The sequence below is a fragment of the Lepeophtheirus salmonis genome, chromosome 14 (genome assembly GCF_016086655.4).
Source record: "Lepeophtheirus salmonis chromosome 14, UVic_Lsal_1.4, whole genome shotgun sequence".
Taxonomy (NCBI): Eukaryota; Metazoa; Arthropoda; class Copepoda; order Siphonostomatoida; family Caligidae; genus Lepeophtheirus; species Lepeophtheirus salmonis.
In genome coordinates, this window is record NC_052144.2 from 1,492,766 (window position 1) to 1,514,065 (window position 21,300).

Sequence of the window (21,300 nt, forward strand, 5' to 3'; positions counted from 1 at the left end):
ATGTTTTTACTAATTAGTAATTGTTAATAGCTTTAATTTGCAATAATATATGTATTTTTCTTCGAAAAATGGCTCATTCGAAATTATACTATAAAAACATGATTTTTAACAAAAGGCTTGATAGGCTATACATACAACAATTTAAGAATTTAAAGATGATTTTCATGTTCCATGGCTGAAATACGAACCATAAATCTAGGATTTATACGGTGGACGTTCCAGGACCTGAATTATTTTCCGTGGTGAAACCAGGGAACACTGAAATGAATATTGAACAACATCTTCCTTTGGCGTTAGCTTTTTTTTTTACTAGAGTGCAAATGGATTTATCATATTAATAACGTAAATGCAGTAAATTGAAACTTTAACAGCTCATAAGTCATAATTAGCCATTTTTAAAATACTAAAAATTAAATTAATTTATTGAAAACTTAACACATCATTTTAATTTTAATAATATTTTTTGAAATTGAAACAAATATATTATGTACAATATACAAATAACATTGAAGAAAAAAAGAAGCTAATTCACAATACAATCTGATTTCAGGTTTGAATTTTCTTAATATTAGAAGAATTTTGGCAAGCACTTTTCCTTTTTTTATTTGTATGAATATACCTGTTTGCTTCAGGCACAAAAAAAATTGCAAACAAATTACACACTTTTGATGCAATTTGATTAAAGAAAGTGCTGCTGAGAATATGATTATTACTGCATGAAGATTTTTCAACCCATGCTGAAGTTTGATTAAAAGTAAAAAATCTTTTTGTACCTTTTACAAAAACACTTCTTTGAGTAGCCATAGATAAAATAACATTTTGCCTTTATTTATTTGAAAAAATATATTCCAACAGTTCATAGAGATATCCTCCAAGAAGATGGATTACATCACTGAGGTTTTTTAGGCCACCTTTATTAATTTCATTAACAAAGGAGTCTAATATGATGTATTCTCGTCTTTTATTTACTTCTATTTTTAATGACGTAGGGATTAGCTTTTAACAATAGTCAATGCATTTACCTTTTACCAAGAAGAGTTGAACTTGTATATATATATATATTATTATCAATCTATGTACATCCTTTAAATAAGTAATCCCTTACAAACATAATTCAGTATATGATTGTACCCCCAATTTAATAGTCTCCTTTATTAGCTTTGCCTCCGGTCTGTTAGTTCTGTATTTAAGTAACGTTTGTGGAACACTACAAGTGGTGACAAATATGGTAAAATTGTTACCCAGGCTCACGTTTTCAAAGCTGAGATGTTATGTTCCCGGTTGGAACTTGGAAGTGAGGACGAGTTGAGTGGAAAGAAGAAAATCGAACTCATCGCATTGGTGAGAGATTATATCGAGGGTTGCAGCTATGATCCCAAGTCCTTCGATTTTAGTGATGGTACTAAAGCCTCTGGAGATGGTGTGTCAGGCACAATGGGACAGCTGGGGGTACGGCAGCTTTCCCCATTCGTGATGGATGGTGCATGAATGGGCCATAGATGATCGACATGGGGGAATGAGTTTAAAATTTACGTGTCCCTGTTTGGGAAATTGTCCCCAGAACGGAAGAAGTCTCTCCTGCTTCACTGTGCTGGGACAAAGATCCAATAATGGTTCAACACCATACAAATTGTTGCTTTGCCTGGAGAAGAAATCTATAACTCGACGGTAAGAGCAATTCACGAAAAGTCTGTTGTTTCAATGTTTCTGGCTGTCTGAGATGAAACAGATAGTAGGGGAGCCTATGGATGGCTATTTACCTCGTTTGCGTGACCAGGCAAAGTTTGGTCGATTTTCGTGTAGGAGCTGCAAGGTCTCATTCGAAGACGAAATTATTCTGGACGTATTGGTCAAGAACACTTCGTCCCCAAGGCTCCACAAAACTGTCTTGGAGAGGTGGAGCACAAAATTGACAGACGTGTTGCCAATAGCAAAATCACTGGACACCTCCATTAGCCACGCCAAAGAAAAAGGATCGATTGAAACTATCAAAGCATCCAAATATAAGGGCCCAAAAGGTATCCTTCGTTACAAGGGAATGTGGTGTACGTCCAAGGCTAATCCAAAAGGGGACAGAGGAAATTGCAAATTTTGTGGGAGAAACCATGTCTTCCAGAATTCAAAATGCCTTGTGTTTGGCAAAGGAGTGTAAGGATATGCTGTCAGTCATCTGCGCTATCCAATTCATCTATCTCATTCCAGTTAAATGATGGAATATGCCTTCCTGATGATTAATGTGAGAAGAATTAAATTTTTACTCGAGCTTGGGTCAAACGTAAATATTTTACCTAAATATCTGGTGGAGATGTCAAAAGTGGCTAAGAAAACTAGTCCAATAGAAGTCTTTGGTGGTGGAAAAGGCAATACTCTTGGCTCTACCAGGCTGTCTTTTACATCAAATGGTTGTAACACTGTTCGTCGTAAGTTTATTCTGTCTCCTGTTGGGCATACAATCCTAAGTTTTCGGGATTGTTTGGAGTTTGGTTTGGTTAAGCTGCTCAATTCTCCTAACGCATGCAATGCGCTTGATTCTTTGGAATCCCGAATTGAGTTTCTGAAAAATAAATATAGTGATATATTCGATGATTCGAAAGAAAGTACGATGAGGCATACTCAAGCAGTGGTTCACCTTCTATACAATACTCGTCCCCGATATATTAGAGCCCGTTTAGTACCCCTAGCACTCCGTGAGAAGGTCGCTTCGGAGATTCGAGAGATGGAGAAGCGTGATACCATTTCCAAGATTAATTCTTCATAGTGGGTCTCTCCAATTGTTTCATTCTTCAAACCAGATGGAAGTGTTCGGGTTTGTGCCGACTTTACGCAAACTATATCTCCAGTGGTTGACAAGATGTTGCACCCACTCCTTCATCCAGATGAATTGTTTACAGACCTGGCTCAAGCCCAGTTCTTCTCCAAAATGGATTTTGCAAAAGGTTACAAGCAGTATTTGTTGGAACAAAAATCAAAGAAGTTATTGGTTATAAATACTCAATTAGGACTTGATAGATATAATGTCTTACCTTATTGTCTTGCCTCGGCTCTTACTATTGTACAGGTAGCTCAAGAGAAGCTATTGAGTGGTATTGGGGATCTGAAGATTTACATAGATGATGTCCTCAAATTCTCCAAAAGTAAGGAGGAACACTTTCGAATTTTAAAGGAAGTGTTCAGTAGAATCTCGAATGCTGGAGACCTCTAGCTCTGAATCCCAGCAAGTGTATCCTGATGGGTGAGGAGTTAACTTATTTAGGGGTCCGCATATCTGAAAGTGGCCGCCCCCTGGATCCAGAGTTAATTCGACCGGTTCTGGACTTCCCTTTTCCTGCATCGTGTACTGAAGTGAAATTGTTCTTGGGTCTCGTACAATACTATGGCCATTTTGTACCACATCTATCAGTTGAAACATCTCCCCTTCACGGGCGCACGAGAAGGACGTAGTCTTCTGAGGTCTGAAAAAAGACAAGTGAGTTTTCAAAATATAAAACCTGCTATAGCTAACTCACCTAATTTCACTCAGTATGACCCGCCTCTGCCGTTGGTGGTGTCAACTGATGCCTAACAGTTGGTCTTAGGGTCATTTTAGCACAGTTGGAAAATAGTATGGAGCACCTTGTGGCGTTTGCTTCAAGAAAGCTATCAAAGAGCGAAGCAAATTACTCGCAAATTGTCAAAGAAGCAACTGGGTTATGGGTTGAAGAAATTTGAAATATATTTACTTGGTCGTCAATTCAAGATCAAGACGGACCACAAACCACTTCAATATATTCTCGACCCATGTAAAGACTTGTCAAGTTTTGTATCTGCCCGTCTCGCTAGGTTTTCAATGTTGTTGTCGGCGTTTAATTATACAATCGAGCATGTGAAAGGCATCGACCATTCCCACGCGTATGCTTTTTCCCGCGTACAGTTCGACGATCCTCCGTGTCTGGATGACCCCTCAGAGTCACTACAATGCAGAGCTATCTCGAGCTCATGCTCTTCTTAATCGTCCCTCCTGTCTGCTTTACACAAGGATCAAGAGCTTTGCAACGCTGTGGAGGTTGCTAATGCGGGTGCATGGGGAGTAACATCCTCAAGGTCTACTCTGTTACTTCCGTACTTAGGTGGCGTTCGTGGAACACTACATCTAATTCTTTATATTTTCCCAATTCATTCATTGGGAAAGTAATATCTCCATCCCAAGATAAGAACATGGTGCAGCACTCCCAATTCATCGATTTTAAAACAGAATGGGTAACATAGCCATATACAAAATAAATGGACGGGGCCAGACCTTTAAGTTAATTTAATTGGAAGATATAAGACAAATAAATGTAGAAGCATCTTCTTTACTTGTATAATTAGACTCTTTTGTATCGACTAAAATTGATGATATTGATTTTAAAAGTAGGCTAACACAAAAAAGTTTCAATCTCAAAAAAATATTTGTGATTGGTACCATAGCTACCATGTCATTGTATTTCCCAAGTACACTCTTCACCATAAAAAAAAAGGTATGGTTTCAGAATAGGATATTAAAACTGATCAAGGTAATGACGGTTCAGGGTTCTATCGGTACTGATCTCAGTTCTTTCATTTCAACGGATTCGGTTCAGCTTTATCGGTCTTGGTTCTTTTTTATAGAAGGACAGTTTGGTAACAAGCACTTAAAACAAGGTTTGTTGCTAGAAATTTCAGGCCTAGGAAATGATATTAGAGACAAACAGGGGTTCAGCTAGCTTATATGCAGAGTGCACAGTGTCCAAGTTCTAGCAGGGTCTCCGAAAACTAAATTTGCTTAATACAATGCTTTTTAAAGTGCGGGCCAGGAGGGGAGGCTATGGGGGGCTGGGTGCAGAAAGATGGATGATTGAGGATTGCTTTCAGTATACACATGTTTTGTATAAAGGGGCCTCAGCTGAAAATTTATTAGTGAAGGGGGTTCTTGACATATAAAATTTTTGAAACCCTGTCTTAAAAAATAAGTTGCAGATTGAAGGTTTCAAATCGTCATTTTCATGATCTAGAATATTAAATGTTGGTTAAGTGTAATTAAAGGAAACTTATATCATCAGATATGGAAATCAGGGATTTCACTGTAAAATGAGATCCTGAGAGAAACACATACATACGTCTATGACCGATTTTCAATCGAGAAATGTCAATGAAATGCATTGCATAAAAATGAATAAATGTCCGTAGGTTGTTTGAAAATACTTATATTAAACTTATGTGTACGTATATTTATTAATAAATATTGATTAAAAAGACAAATAAGATGAAAGCATATAATATGTGGTGAGTTAACATAAAAACAATCTTGAGCAAAAATTAAGAAAAGGAGAAATCTCCAATATTTTTTTACCATCATATGCAGAGTGGTCCATTAAAATATGAACACTTTGAATTTTAAACTTCAATATGATATAATTTATTTGATTAACAATAGAATTTCAACAAAATTAATACTATAAATAGATGAGTGTATGAGCTAATTAAATCATTAAAGTAGCCACCTTTAGTGGCAATGATGGCTTCCAGGTGGCGGTGAAAGGCTTACCACCCGCTGCAGATTTAGTCCTTTGTCATGACGTCCCAGTGCTGGCTGGCAGTGGCACTGAGGGTATAGGTGTTGGTGTTACAGCTTATTGGCAAAATGCACATACGGCAAAAATGTTTTCGGCTAATAGCCACATATTATTATATGTAACGAGGCTTAAATATTGGTTATGAAAAAGTTTTTGAGCGTTTTTCGCTATATTTCTTTATTAAGCTACCTCTCACAACTATACATGGCATTAAAAAAAACTTAAAGTATACTTAAAGGTTAATCGTTCACTTAAAAAAAAGTTAATTTACAGTTTTGTGTTTGGGGAGGTCAGTTGAGTGTTACAGCGTTTCAAAATAGAAGTTAAAAAAAAAAAGTTTTTTAGGAAGTTATCTATAATTTTTATATTTATTAAATCATATAAGACCGTGTAGCTCACATGATAGAGTGCTATGCTCCCCGGAGTTATTAAGAAACTTACTTACGGTAGAACTAGAAGGGTAATATAAAGAAAACAGATTCATTTTAATCCGAAAAACTATAAGAGAATGGGAGAATCCATACCATGACCTCCCTAATGAATTCTTCAATGCAAAAATTTCATCAGGTGGTTTGAGGCTAATGGAACTAACTATCCGTAATCCTTTATTGGCCTACGGAAGAGCGGATTCCCTGAAAAATTCACCAGATCCTCCCATCCAAAGTTTAATTGCAAACAACCCTAGTCTTGTTTGGATAAAACCGGTCAAGATTGGAGGACTTACTTGCACCAAAAGCAAGGATGCGGACGCTCTTTACAGTAGCATTTTATATATAAGAGTAGATACTGCAGGAGGGCACGTTTACTAAAATCTACCATCACCACTTTCTCTTTCTAATTATTCTTTCTTTTTTTTCTCTCTCTCTTTCTATACCAAGAACTTTTTTTCCCTACTCAACAACTAGATACTAAATATGATGCAACATAGAAAAGTATAGACTTAGGAAATTAATGCATTAGAAACTACAATTTTTTATTTTTTTTTATTTCATTCTGAATGAGTATGAATCAATGAAGTAGCTAAGAATGTATGATACTAATTTATATGTTTCCAATATAAACCCAAGATATTTTTAAAGACCACTTCCACCACCTTGATATAACTAAAACAACAATTTTTGATATATATATTAAAATTTATTTGTATCATAATATTTAAATTAAATAAGTAACGCAAAGACTTTTAAAATATATATCCATAATAACAAACAGAGTTTTTCTATAATATCCTTAAGCCCACTTCCGAGAAACATCCAATATAGTTCACCTATTGAGAGAAAAAATATATATAATACTTGTAAAACAATAACATGATTTATTCTTACCTTTAAATTATCCAGTATTCAACTCCTTAATTATTTTTTTGTCTGATTATCAGGGGTTCAGAAAAGGAATAGTTACTAATCTGTGTTTTCTTTTCAATCACTTTACTCGTACAGACACTTATAGTGAATATGGCTCAATAATATGATCCAAAATGTGTTCAAAAACTTTATCCTTGATAATTTCTTTCGCTACATATAATCTGGGATATGGGTGGGAAGGAGATCTCTTTTGTTGAAAACACCTAGCTTACGCATCATGCCCTTGACTTGACTCCACAAAGACTCAATATTCTGAATATGAGCTCCAGTCAAGGGGTCCACATAATTTCTCTTATGCATCATAGTAAAGTGTTGCATACCCTAGGAATGTACTCGCCTATAGGACGTCCAATCGTTGGACATGACAATAGTTCCAGGTTCGACGTACTTTGCGATGAGTGGCAACAGGATAGCCGCTGTTCGGTCTTCAACCTCGACCATGATACAATCCCCACTGTTTCTATCACCCCTCCCCCAAAAAAAAAAAAAAAAAAAACAGTGCCCTACTTCGTCCTTCCGAACTTGGACTCGTCGATCTCAACAACGCGCTAAGGCCCACCTAACCTTACAGGATGGTTTTCAAAATATTTTTTACAAATTTCACGCAAGAAATTATAACAATCTACAATTGTACGTTTAGAAAGGCCGGTTTGGTCTGCAGTAGTAGGAACTGTTGATAATTTCGACCATAAATGATCATAATAGAATGTTTAAAAGAAGTGTGACTTTTTTTCAAAAAAAGTTGGGTTTTTTTTTTTAAATTGAATATATTTTCCTACAAGATGCCCGAGAACACTTATACCAGAGGATGCCTGCACGCAATACTTCCTTATAATTCCTACCGCGCTAACAAATCACGAATTATGGAAGGAGTCCTCGGGCTTGCAGCCACCCAATCGCAGCTTCTTCAGATGCAAGAGCATTGAAGATATCTACACGGATGTTTTCTCTACTAAATTCACGAATAGAATGAGACTATGGAGAATTATGAGTATAGTAACGACAGTTGGTGTACTTTGAACGATACAGATTATCATGCTAATAATTATCATCGTGATGTATTTATGTATTGTATGATGCATGTTAATATATTAGGTTCTTTAAAGTTGGTTACTGTGTATTGGCACATATATTTCTATTTAAATAAATGATTTAAATAACTAAAATGGTATAAATGTGTTGTGTGCCAAAATTGGATAGTTTAAGTAAAAAAGATTCTTCGGAAAAAATATCGTTTCATAAATTTCCAAACAAAAACCCTGATTCGAAGAGTACACCCGGAATCAATTTAGAAGCCATTAAATATTCCGTCGTAAGCTCTAAGCATTTTAATAAAGAAGATTTTATTAAAGAGAGTCAAGACTCTCATACTCGAAGGAAGGTGAAAAGAAATACTACAACTTTGTCTCGAAACATTTTAAAAAAAGATGCTTGTCCCCATATATTTTCAAACCTTCCTTCATCACATAAAATAAATCGTCGCTCAATATCTAGTCCTAACTCTTCATCAAGACATCAAAGGAGTCAAATACTTCAAAATAAACGGAACCAAGATTTTTTGATGTAGGATAATTTCAATACTCTGGTTGAAGGTTTTAAAAAGATTCAAAATGAAGTCATTCCCGAAGGATTTATAATTATAAATCAAAAGAACACTCTCACCTTCATTTATTTAAATGAGGATCTACACATTCCCAAAGTATTGTCCAGCCTAGTAATTAAATCCCACCTTATGTTTTCTTTAGTATATAGAGGAAACAAAATTAAAAACAAAGAAGTCAAACACCTATGTCAAGAAGGAAAACTTTGTAAAGCCTCTTCCACTTTAAATACTCTTTCAATTTCAGATATCCTTTTTTATAGAGCAAATCCTCTGGGAAATTAAACCCCCAAGTAACCGTCGCTATTCGACATTTCTTCTTGGAACTTCAACAATTTGGCAAATTCTTTATATCGGGAATTGATTACGTCAACATTGTTTTGTCTTCCCTCAATATCATATCTACGTAGAATCGCGGGGGAAATGACCGTAGATCTTGGACTTCGTCAAAGTGCCTTTTATTATTTAAAAAAGCACATTCAATCGTTAACTTCACTAATGCGTCATATTATGATTGATGAAGGTATATTCATTCTTTGAATATTAATGTATACATATATATTAAATGTTTAACATTATGAACTTTTTAGTCTATACAAGTCAAAGAGGGGAATATAGAGGAGGTGTTATGTATTTAATATGTCCTTTCTGGTTTTTATCTTCTTGTATATTCGTCTATGTATTATAAGTACTGAGTTTTACGTATTATAAATAGTCTCGTCTTTTGTAAATATATTAGAGTATAGTTAGAATACACATGATCTAGTGTTACATTATTCCTCCACGTGAATTCTTCTCCTCATGTCTCTTGGTCATCCTGGATCTCTCCTATTATAAATAAGCTTGTGTCTCTCCCTCGTCAAGACGCAACATTGGCGACGAGGATGGGATCAGGATCACGTGACCTCCCTGCTGTGGGATCATCGGTGAAGCTAGCCCTGTTGGAGTTGGGTAGCCCTTTTTCGTCGATGGGGAGAACGCTCGTTCGTCTGCAGAAGGCGGAGCAATATGGACTGTGCCTCAGTTTGGGCCTCGTGGAGGAAGGAAGAGAACCTTGGTCACTTTCAAGAAGTGAAGTGTGTGTCCGGGTCAGGGACCACATAATTAAAAATGGATTTATTCCTACGCAATTTTGGTTCTCTACTGTTCCTACTCTCCCGTTCACATCATTGGTTGATGGATGTGGAACGGTCTCTCTTCTGGATCATCCCGAGTTGGATGAGGGTACATCGAGCAAGATGTCTCCCAGGGACGAGCAGGGTGCTCGGGTCAACAAGGGTGAAAAGGGACGAGCAGGGTCAACAAGGGTGAATGTTATTTCTCCCAGGGACGAGCATGGTGCTCGGGTCCTTAAAACCTTTATGAGGAGTATTGTCCTCCTTTCTCCGGTGCGCGTGCTGAGAGCACGGCACGTCTATGGAGATAAACTTTTGCAGTACAAGGAAGAATGTTTTGTCCTCGCCTGGACATGGATGGAGCGGATCTATAGGCTGCTGTTCATGGAGAGGAACCTGTTTAAGCACCGCCATGGAGTTGGTGCTTCGGGGGTGATGTTATGTATTTAATATGTCCTTTCTGGTTTTTATCTTCTTGTATATTCGTCTATGTATTATAAGTACTGAGTTTTACGTATTATAAATAGTCTCGTCTTTTGTAAATATATTAGCCACCGTTTGAAGATGGAGAATCAACTTTCCAGCCATCCTGCAATCATATTAAAAAAACTTCTTGATTTAGAACAGGGGAAAAGACTAAAGTTCGCTCACAAATTAACTAAAAATCTGTACATCCAAATAATATGGAAAAAATGAATATTAAATTATATGATGCAATTTTTCATGAAAGCACTATTAATGGCTTAAAGATGGTTCTCAAAAACTGTTATGTGGATGATACCATTAAATTTTGTTCCATAATTTGCAAATTAATAAATATTACAAATGTGAAAACAAAATACGCTGGAACGAAAATTGTGATCCAACAAAATTTCCTATTTATAATATTAATGATGAACAAATTGATTTTTTGAGAAAATTTTCTATATGGATAAAAGATTGGTCGACAGAGGATTTATCTTCATGTTTTTCAAAAGAAACATGTTTTGCCCCTAAACATAGTGCTTTGCCACTCGCTGAATTAACAATATACTTGCTGGAAGAAAAAAAAATTGAATATTTTATGACTGAAAAAGTTCAGTCGGGTCCATTAGAAGCACGTTTTGGGCTATATAGAAGAAAACCAGGATGTAATTTTTATATTGGTGCTCGTCAAATTATAGAATCTGAAAAAATCATTCGTATTAATAAATTAATAAAATACAATAACTTGTCCATAAAATAAATTCATAAGTTAAATGAAGAAACCGATATCATAATTTGTAAAAAAATAAAAGTGGAATGTGAACTTTTGACAGAAATATTATGCGATTCCAATGTTTTTTTAGATACTTTAGATTTTAACAGCAAAAATTTGGTATTGTTTGTCTGTGGATATATTTCATACTCTGTTTCAAAGAAAAAAATGATCTAGTTGGCTAGAAATGTTCATTTCAAAAGACAAAATACGAATAGATTACATGGAATCACCAATTCTACAAATATTTGAGAATAAAGAAGACTATCTGAATATGGTTTCAAGAGAAGGGCTCACTAGCCTAGCAACCTCATTTATACACTAGGATTTTTTATATATAGTGCGTTCAATTTAATTGTGGATAATAATATTTCTAAGAAATTCTTAATCAATTCGAGAAATCCACGAGCTGTTTTTTCTAAGTTCATTCTTGAAAAGATTAAGGAGACCAATGACTTAGAAAATCTGTTGTATATAAAATGTAATTATTCGATTGAAGAAATTTGTACGAAAATGTCATACAAATTTTTTTAATTGTTTCATAAAAAAAATGTCTTCCCATCATAATAGTGACTTAAGAAATAATAAAAAAGGCATTATTCACGAAAAACCATCTACAAGAAAAACTATAAAATTATCTTCTTCATCAAAATGAACGAAATATTTTAATGGCCTCCATAATATTAACTCTTTTTGTAATTATATTTTCTTATATTGTTTTTAGATAATATTAAATATCATATCGTAGTTATTTGTATTAATAACTCTTCCGCCCACAAATACAACTTCAACTATCTGGTTCCTCTGTTTTCTTTCGGACATAAAGTAACCTTTATTCAGAAGTCATACTTGATTGCCGATGGGTAATTTCGAACATTCTTATAAAGATATATCAATTATGATTTTTATAACACAACAACTTATCTGAAAATTTACTACATATAGAACCTTTCCTTCACCAAAATATAGCTTTACTTGGTACATTTTAATCAAAATAATATTATCAAGAAAATGTCTTAATGTTAGTTATAATTTATTGTATGATACAAATAGTATTAAATATTAATTGTCATAATATAAAACTTTGGTTACGAATATCAATATACAAGGTGGATCTAATCATCGTTAGACCTGAGATACAAGTATATAACTTCTATTTGAAAGAACATTCAAGGATGATGTCTAACAAATTGACCGGAGTCCGGAAGTATAGAGAAGCACAATTAAGATTATTTGATGATGCAAATAAAATATGCGAAGTATATATTAATGGAGAATAGTAGAAACGGCAAAGAATAATCAAAATAGTCTAGTATCAAAGGGTGTTAACGCAAATACAGTGATGTGGATTCAATATATATCGAAGAAGTCAAAGCTGTAGGAGATCATGGAACAAGAGCTAAGAAAGATTGTGTAGACAGTGTGGTTCCTAATTTCCTCATAAAAATGGGAAAGCTCGCTTGCAAAAAGCTTCGAATGCACAAGATGTGGTAAGAGAGGCAACCTTGCAAGAGTATGCAGGTGTCTAAAAGAAAACTCTATTTCGATCACAAACTCTATTCAAAAATTTGAACTGAATAAATTACCCATCGATGCATTGAATGTCCATGGAAATTACTTCAAAAATGTAATAGCTACATATAGGAGTGGTGCAATTATATCTGTTACTGGATCAAGAGTTCAAAGTAAATATCGATTCCAACCCAATTAAAAGCGTATCGTTTAGAATATATCTTTAACTTGAATTATTCAATTATTTACACATGAAGGAAGAGAGATTGTTGTATATTATTAATATATAACTTCTCTATAGATAATTTTATAAATGTATACTATATTCTGTAAATTTATGCAAGACAAAATATATTGTTAGTTAGAGAACATCAAACCTATCATTACAGGAAGTGTACTTATAACTTATTAGTGACCACTAACCATATCGGATGAATAGATAACTTTGGCACGAAATCTAAAGAATAGAAATGAGGCAATAAAGTAACAAATTATTTAAAAAATATTGTTAATATTTACGCGTTGACAATTAAATGATAACAAAACATTCATTCCATTTGGTGATCAATAATTCTCACAATTTCTTAGTACTTAGTTTGGACCTCCTTTTCGTATTGATGATATTCATCATACTAAAGACTCTCTCAGCGTCACAATTGAGAATTGGAGTATTTTAGTATACAAGGTTTTCACATGTCGAGAGTTGATTTAGTTTTGTGTAGCCAGGATTCTTTAGAAGCATTTTGAATGGCTCTTCCTTCAAATCTTGAGTCAGATTTTCTACTATGGTTAGGCTGGTAAGAAGAGGCAATCTTTCCTCAAGCGCAGTTATTGCCAAAGGTATTTGACGAAAATTTTCTACATAAATACGACTTCTTCTCTTAAGGAATAATTATTAATTACTTCTTGTGCTCTTCTGGTTGCTGCCAAATCTTCATCAAGACTGTTTAAATATTCTCTGAATACGTCGAAGTGATGGTAGTAGTACTCAACTGCTTTTCACCAAGTTCCCTATCTTGTTATAATTGGTGATGGAGGGAGGGAAATTTCGTACGAAGCAGTCAATACTCTCTTTCTTGTTCCAGAATTCAAAAACATCTTCTTCACATTGGAAATAAGTTCGTTCGTTAGAGGAAACTTTTGTTGAACCATATCTGCAACTCTATATAATCCATGAGCAATACATGTAATGTGAATCAATTCCTGGATTTTTCTCTCCAAGATTTCTCCTGCTTTGAGACAATACGAGGCGGCATCAGTGATGAAAACTTTAAGTATATACGGGACAAAATCTTTTCCCAATAACTTATTAACTGAGATTATGACGATGTTCTTTACATTGTTTGCATTTGCAATCTCAATATCAATCAAGTCAATAAGGTAAGATCTCCCACATAAATGTCCGTCCAAAGGGCCAATCAAAATTGCAGTCATTGACCACCCTTGATGATCTCTTGTCTCATCTAGTGCAACGTAAATATCTTTTTCTTCCACCTCTTCTTTTATCCTATTCAAAACTCCTTGACATACTTCCCCAACCAAGTTGTTAACGACCCATCGACCTGGAGAAGTTTCTCCAGTATATTTTCAATAAACTTGGAGACATTGGGATGATCCAGAACATTTAAAGGGATATTACACGACACAAATAACATTGCTAGAAAATGGCAAGATATACTTTTACTTTCCAAATCATAATTCCACACATTAGTACCTCCGTTGTTAGAAACCCATGAGAAAATGTACGTTTTCTTCGGCATGATGGTGATGTACGTGAGAGAGCAGTGAGGGGAAGTCGCTATGTTGATGATTAGTACAATACTGAGGAAAAGTTGTTTAGAAGATGCAAGGGTACCAACGTATTCTATTCCTTTTTTTATATAACCTCTTTCAACCAATCAAATTCGTTCTTTTTTAACAATTCCAACAACTCTAGCCATGACGTATCAAGGAAGAAGAGGGAATCGACAGCTGCCAAAGAAATAGACACCGTGAAGTAAGTCCCTCTATTTAAATGTGTTGCGTCTTGACGAGGGAGAGACACAAACTTATTTATAGTAGGAGAGATCCAGGATGACAGAGAGACAAATAGAAGAAGAAATGGCGTGAAGGAATAAGACTAAATTGTTTATAAGATCATATGTATTCTTTATAATACAAAACCATACTCGTAATTTATTTACAAAATACAAGACTATTTATAATACGTAAAACACAGTACTTTAATATATAAACGAATATGCCAGAAGATAAGAACATGAAAGGAAATATGAAATACATAACAAAATGTGCGAGTATTAGTTTGATTTATCGTATTTATTTTCAAAAAGGATACTTATCACAACAAAAGGTTGCGTGATTTTAGTATGTGATCCTCCAGAGAGTATTATAAATATGTCATCTAAAATAAACATCAAATAAAAAATGACGTCACTTATTTAGTAGGAATAAGAAGGAATTTCAATTTTCGTTTTAGAAAAAGTGCCATAACTAAAGTGCTTATCCAACAAATAAATGTTGTTTTGGTGAGAAAAAAATTATATATATTATTATTTCAAGTCCTTGATCTAGTTTTTTTTTTTTTTTTTTTTTTTTTTTGTAACCAACTTACCTCGTTTCACGTTATTAGAACAGTCTTATTAAATATTATAAATTCAAATAGGTCCTAGTTCTTATACAAAGTCGAAAGCCTTGAAGATACATAGTGAAAAAATTCATAAGAAGAAGAGAAAATTCAAATGTAATTACTGCTCTAGTTCTTTTTCAAACTCTGGAACGTTGAAGAAGCATTTTGATGCTGTTCATGAGAAGATAAAACAATACCAATGTAGTAACTGCTCTAAATCTTTTTCATACTCCGAAGATTTAAAGATGCATGTTGAAGCTGTTTATGAGAAGATTACAAAATTCCAGTGTAGTGATTGCTCTAGTTCTTTTACACAATCCGGACACTTGAAGACACATATTGAAGCTGTGCATGAGAATATAAAAAAAATCCAATATAATGATAGTTCTAGTAATTTTTTACAGTCTGGAAGATTGAAGAAGCATATTGAAGGTGTTCATAAGAAGATAAAAAAATACCAATGCGGTTACTGCTCTAGTTCTTTTAAACAATCCGGACACTTGAAGACACATATTGAAGGTGTACATGAGAAGATAAAGAAATACCAATGTAGTTACTGCTCTAGTTCTTTTACAATCTCTGGAAATTTGAAGAGGCATGTTGAAGCTGTTCATGAGAAGATTACAAAATTCCAATGTAGTGACTGCTCTTGTTTTTTTTCACAATCTGGAAACTTGAAGAGGCATATTAAAAGGGTTCATGAGAAGATAAAAATATACAGATGTATTTTCTGCGCTAGTTCTTTTACAAGATCTGGACACTTGGAGGCGCATATTGAAGCTGTTCATGAGAAGATAAAAAAATACCAATGTAGTTACTGCTCTAAGTCTTTTTCATACTCAGGAGACTTGAAGAAGCATATTGAAGCTGTTCATGAGAAGATAAAAAAATACCAATGTAGTTTCTGCACTAGTTCTTTTTCACACTCTGGAAACTATAAGAGGCATATTGAAGCTGTTCATGAGAAGATAAAAAAATTCCAATGCAGTTACTGCTCTAAGTTTTTTTCACACTCCGGATACTTGAAGAAGCATATTGAAGCTGTTCATGAGAAGATAAAAAAATACCAATGTAGTTACTGCTCTAGTTCTTTTGCACGCTCCGGAGACTTGAAGGTGCATATTGAAGCTGTTCATGATAAGATAAAAAAATACCAATGTAGTTACTGCTCTAAGTTTTTTTCATACTCTGGGGACTTGAAGAAGCATATTGAAGCTGTTCATGAGAAGATAAAAAAATACCAATGTAGTTACTGTTCTAAATCTTCTTCATGCTCCAGAGATTTGAAGAAGCATATTGAAGCTGTTCATGAGAAGATAAAAAAATACCAATGTAGTTACTGCTCTAGTTCTTTTGCACGCTCCGGAGACTTGAAGGTGCATATTGAAGCTGTTCATGATAAGATAAAAAAATACCAATGTAGTTACTGCTCTAAGTTTTTTTCATACTCCGGATACTTGAAGAAGCATATTGAAGCTGTTCATGAGAAGATAAAAAAATACCAATGTAGTTACTGCTCTAGTTCTTTTGCACGCTCCGGAGACTTGAAGGCGCATATTGAAGCTGTTCATGATAAGATAAAAGAATACCAATGTAGTTACTCCTCTAGTTCTTTTACACAATCCGGACACTTGAAGACATATTGAAGCTGTTCATGATAAGATAAAAGAATACCAATGTAGTTACTCCTCTAGTTCTTTTACACAATCCGGACACTTGAAGACACATAATGAAGGTGCTCATGAGAAGATAAAAAAATTCCAATGTAGTGACTGCTCTATTTCTTTTACACTCTCTGGAACTTTGAAGAGCCATATTGAAACTGTTCATGAGAAGATTAAAAAATTTCATTGTGGTTCCTGCTTCATTTCTTTTATAGAACTAGAAAGCTTGTTGAGCCATTATAAGACTCATCATAGTTAAAACATACACAAAGCCAAATTTTCTTATTATATTTATACATACGACTTAGTAGGAAAATATCTAATATGTATATATTTATTGTTCATATTTCCCTTTTCGCTTCAATTAACTTTGAATATAGTACGTTCATAAAGAATGGTTTCGTATAGTTTCTCGAGTTTGATTTATAAATTTTATAGATCCCGTCTCCGAATCCAAATTATAAATAAATATACATATTTTCTATGTTCCAAATCCATTTAAATTGGTGCGTAAATTCATTTTACTCTTGGTTCACTCATGGGTCATGGTTATTACTTCATGAGAATCAAATGTGCCTAATTACTAAAAATTACATTATTTTGATACTTTTTAAGCTCATGAATGTTTCCGTTTTCTTCAATTTCGACGCCGAGCATAAGAACTAATTACATTATCAATGCAACAGTAATGGGGAATATATCATATTATTTTTGAATAAAACTGATTCGAAATCAAATCAGCTGCGTTCGTAAATTCATATGAATTTACTAACTCCAGGCTCAATTAAATGTAATAACTTTAAATTAAATTATTTTAATCATTCTAAATTCAGGATTACTTAGGTATATTGAATTCCCATAAAGTCATAATTATGGATGATGAGTGAGCCGGGAGACAACAGAGTCACATGTATTCACTCACAGAGTCGGTTTGGAACACAGATAATATCAAATATAAATAGTCTTAAATTTAACCTCAAGATGGGCTTTATTAAACTTATTATAACAAAGTCTGATTCCTAAAGGTAGCACGTTTCTTCTCTTAGATTAGAATACAAAAACATTACAACTTTTATATTTAGGGATGTATCAGTGTCTGGTTTAGGTTTATTTTCATCAAGATCAGTGTTGGGATTATCTTGTTCATAACCATTCCCTATTGGTGCTAGATGTTTTAACTTACATTCGTCTGTCGAGCATCATTGAGTTTTACACGTACATAGTGAGGATTAGTTTCGACTATTTCAACTTTCTCTACTAGGGGGTCATACTTGCTTCTACGAGCATGTGCTCTCATTCATGCTTAGTTAGAACTCGTTAGCCGGGAAGGACTACTCTGATCCGAAGTGGATTTCCGTTGAAAAGTGAACAGCCTTTCATGAGGAGTACAGTTAGTAGTAGTACACAAGAGTGACCTAATACAGTTAAGAGCATCAGGCAAGACTATTTCCCAATCTAACAAACTTAGCTTTTTGTTTTCAATCCAAGCTGTACCGTCTTCCAGATAATGCCATTGAATTTTTCGATTTGCCCATTCCCCTCAGGATTATACGGCGATGAATGAGTGATAGCAATCCCTTTCAAAAGTAAAAAATCTTTAAGCTCTTTCGACATAAAAGTAGTACGTCTATCTGCATGTATAGAGGACGGCATTTCAAAAACAGAAAACATTTGAATTAAATTAGTAATCACTAACTGAGATGAAAGATCAGAACATGGAAAAGCAAAAGGGAATGGAGAAACTCCATCAACAGCGGTAGGAGATATTTATTCTTTGACATTACATTTGACAAAATGAGCCAATCGAGTGATTCCAGGATGACATAAGTCATTATGTATTTCTTCTAATGACCGCTTTGACTGAATTGCTCCACAGATTCGAGAAACATTGTCTACTACAACATTTTCTTTTCCCGGACATATAGTTACATCGTCGATGTATGCATAAGTATTTTGTAACTTTTTTTGCGATACAATGAAGTCAATTACTCTCTGGAATGAGGCAACGCCATTTGTTACCCCAAAAGCTATTCTTTTGAATTCAAAGAATTTCCCACATGCTTCAAATCTAGTATAAATTCGTTCTTTTTCTAGTATTGCAACTTGATGGTATGCATGCATAAGATCAACCGTACTGAAGTATTGATTTTGAGCTACATCATTCAATAAATTCTCAATTTTTGGCAAAGGATACGTATCCAGTAATGTAAACTTGTTGATGGTTAACGAATAATCAATGACCAATATTTCCTTTCGTCTTTCATTAACGGTGACAAGTACTTGTGCTCTCCAGGGAGATTGACTGGGTTCGATGACTCCTTCTGATAAAAGTCTTTCAATATCATTTTTGATAAATGTTTGATCAGCGTACGAGTAGTTTCTAGACTTAATTGAGACAGGTGAGCAACTAGGTAGGAGGTTCAAGAAAAGTTTTGGTAAAGGAATATGCTCCATAGTGGTCAATGCACATATTTGTAATGGTGGTTTCGATCCTCCAAAAGGAATTTGTAGACTAGTAACCACACACCTTCCCCATACCTTTGAAATATGAGAAGTGTTCGCCATCATCACATCTCCTTCCGACCTTTTGATAGGCCATTCATAACAATTTACTATTTCCTGATTTATAAAGTTCTCCGAACCCAGTATCTATGAGGGCATTGAACATTAGCCCTTCAATGTCCACCTTTATCGTAGTTTTGTTTAGTTTTCTTAGAGTACAAGCGTTAATAGAACATAATATAGAAGCAGCAACACTTTTATAAGAACAACTAGAACGACAAACTTTCATGAAATGACCTTTCTTATTACATTTTCTGCACCCCGCATTTATGGCAGAGCAATTTTATCTAGTGTGGTACACAAAACCACAAAAATAACATTTGCTATTTGAAGATGAAGCAGCTAAAACTTCATTTTGATCTTCAGCCACAAAAACAGTAGTTGGGTCGTAGCATTTAAGGGAATCACTCTGCTGTTCATATAAAGATCCGCTTGTTTCTGAGCCGATTCCAACGTTTTCGCTTGATCAAACGCTTCCATCATTTGAAAATCCGAATTTTCTAGTAACCAACGTCGTGCTTCATTGGACGCTAGACCATTAATAAATGAGTCTCGCACGTAGTCACATCGATTCCTCTCAGCATTCACACTAGAAAAACTGCAATCTCTACTTAAAAGCTGTCGAGCTTGAAAATTAGTATCAAGGGTCTCGCCCACTTCTTGACGTCTATTAGCAAATAGATGTCGAGCGAAAATTTCATTCTTCTTCTGAAAAAAATAGGTTTTTAAGCATTTCCACAGCTCCCTGATATTCGTCAACTTCACAAATATAAGCGAAGAGAGTAGGACTGATGTAATTTATCAGAACATTGAGTTTTACAGAATTCAGATTCGATACATCAATTGAAAGATTAATCAGAAAATTTTCAAAAGTACTGAACCAGAGTTTGGGAGAGTTATTTTGGCTGGGATCAGCATCTAGTCTTTCGAGTCTGAGAACTTTATCCATTTTGAAAAGATAACGTCACAGAATTGGGCGTGTGTATGAATAAAATTTTCATGAAAATACCGTCTCTGACCTACATTGTCTCTAAGGTCTTGAGGGTTAGGAACATCCTCTTCCTTTTGATTGAATTATTTATTTTTCCCTTAACCTCTCTTTCCCTAGAGTCCTTTAATCATAGCTAGAGAAAGAAATTATTTATATCAACATTAAAGTACATTATGGGCGTCTTATGTTAAGCCTGCTACTAAAAGCTGTACGGAAATATAAAATCATCAACCTCACCAACAGTTGGTCAAGTTTTGAAATATTTTCATTATATAAAACATGTTTCACTACACTATAATCAAACACCAGGCTAGGGAAGTTTAGATATGAAACCAACTGGAGTCGTTATCGATGAAGCCCAATTGTTTTGGAAAAGCTGCAACTTACCGATAGTTACAAAATATTGTGCTCCGAAAGAACTTATCAAGTACTACAAGGAATGACAAGCTTTAAATAAACAAAAAGCAAGAACATCAGAAGTTAATTTACAAAGTGTTGAGAAATTTTTGAAAAATATAGATATGTTTTTTGATATCTCTAATCCCAAAACAGAAACAATACTGCATTTAATGCTAGGAATTGATGAATTTCAACAAGATATAGAGTGTTTAAAAATGCTCAGAACAGGGGAAAATGTATATCTGGGATCAAAAGATTTGACCTCCGATAAAGAAAATTAAAAGGAAGATAAACAGAATAAAAGAAGACAAGCAACATCTTGAAAAAGAAAAACAGATTCTTGATCATGCAAACAATAATGAATTTTCAAATGAACAAATTATATGATTAAACCAGGAAGTTTAGTTCAAAACGATGTAGATTTGTTCAAAAAAAAAAAAAAAAAGAGAAAGCTCTCTGATCTCTCTGAATATAATGACTTCTCTGCTGATTGCAGCAACAATTGAAGCTGGTGGAGAAGAAGTTGAGGATTTCGTTCCTTTAAAGTCATCAACAGCCCGAGCACGCAAGGAAACACGCACTAATATATCTAAAGAAGTGAAAGACTCTTTCAGTGAAGTAACATCCTAGTATCCATGGGGAATAACAGTTCCATGGCCT

At 34.4% G+C, this 21,300-nt stretch overlaps 1 protein-coding gene and 1 long non-coding RNA gene across 3 annotated transcripts; one reads left to right on the forward strand and one right to left on the reverse strand.

The window, feature by feature from the left end:
• Positions 1 to 12,472: 12,472 nt before the first annotated feature.
• On the reverse strand, positions 12,473 to 14,221 carry LOC139907270 (uncharacterized). Its single transcript, XR_011783742.1, has 3 exons — positions 14,113 to 14,221; positions 12,918 to 14,055; positions 12,473 to 12,855 (listed from the first exon to the last, which is right to left on the reverse strand). It is a non-coding gene; the product is annotated as an uncharacterized lncRNA (long non-coding RNA).
• A 751-nt stretch (positions 14,222 to 14,972) lies between these two features.
• On the forward strand, positions 14,973 to 17,647 carry LOC121129757 (uncharacterized). Of its 2 annotated transcripts, XM_071893434.1 has the most exons (2): positions 14,973 to 16,589; positions 16,760 to 17,647. In XM_071893434.1, the coding sequence occupies exons 1-2, from the start codon at positions 15,270 to 15,272 to the stop codon at positions 16,775 to 16,777; spliced, it is 1,338 nt and encodes a 445-aa protein (XP_071749535.1). In that variant the 5' UTR covers positions 14,973 to 15,269; the 3' UTR covers positions 16,778 to 17,647. The 2 variants fall into 2 exon arrangements, with proteins under 2 accessions (XP_071749535.1, XP_040581412.1); XM_040725478.2 differs by lacking the exon at positions 16,760 to 17,647 and having other exon boundaries at positions 15,003 to 16,676.
• The last annotated feature ends 3,653 nt before the right edge of the window (positions 17,648 to 21,300 follow it).

Excerpts from the sequence above, each read along its gene's own strand:
- LOC121129757 (XM_040725478.2), top strand. The coding sequence starts at position 15,270 with ATGCATGTTGAAGCTGTTTATGAGAAGATTACAAAATTCCAGTGTAGT.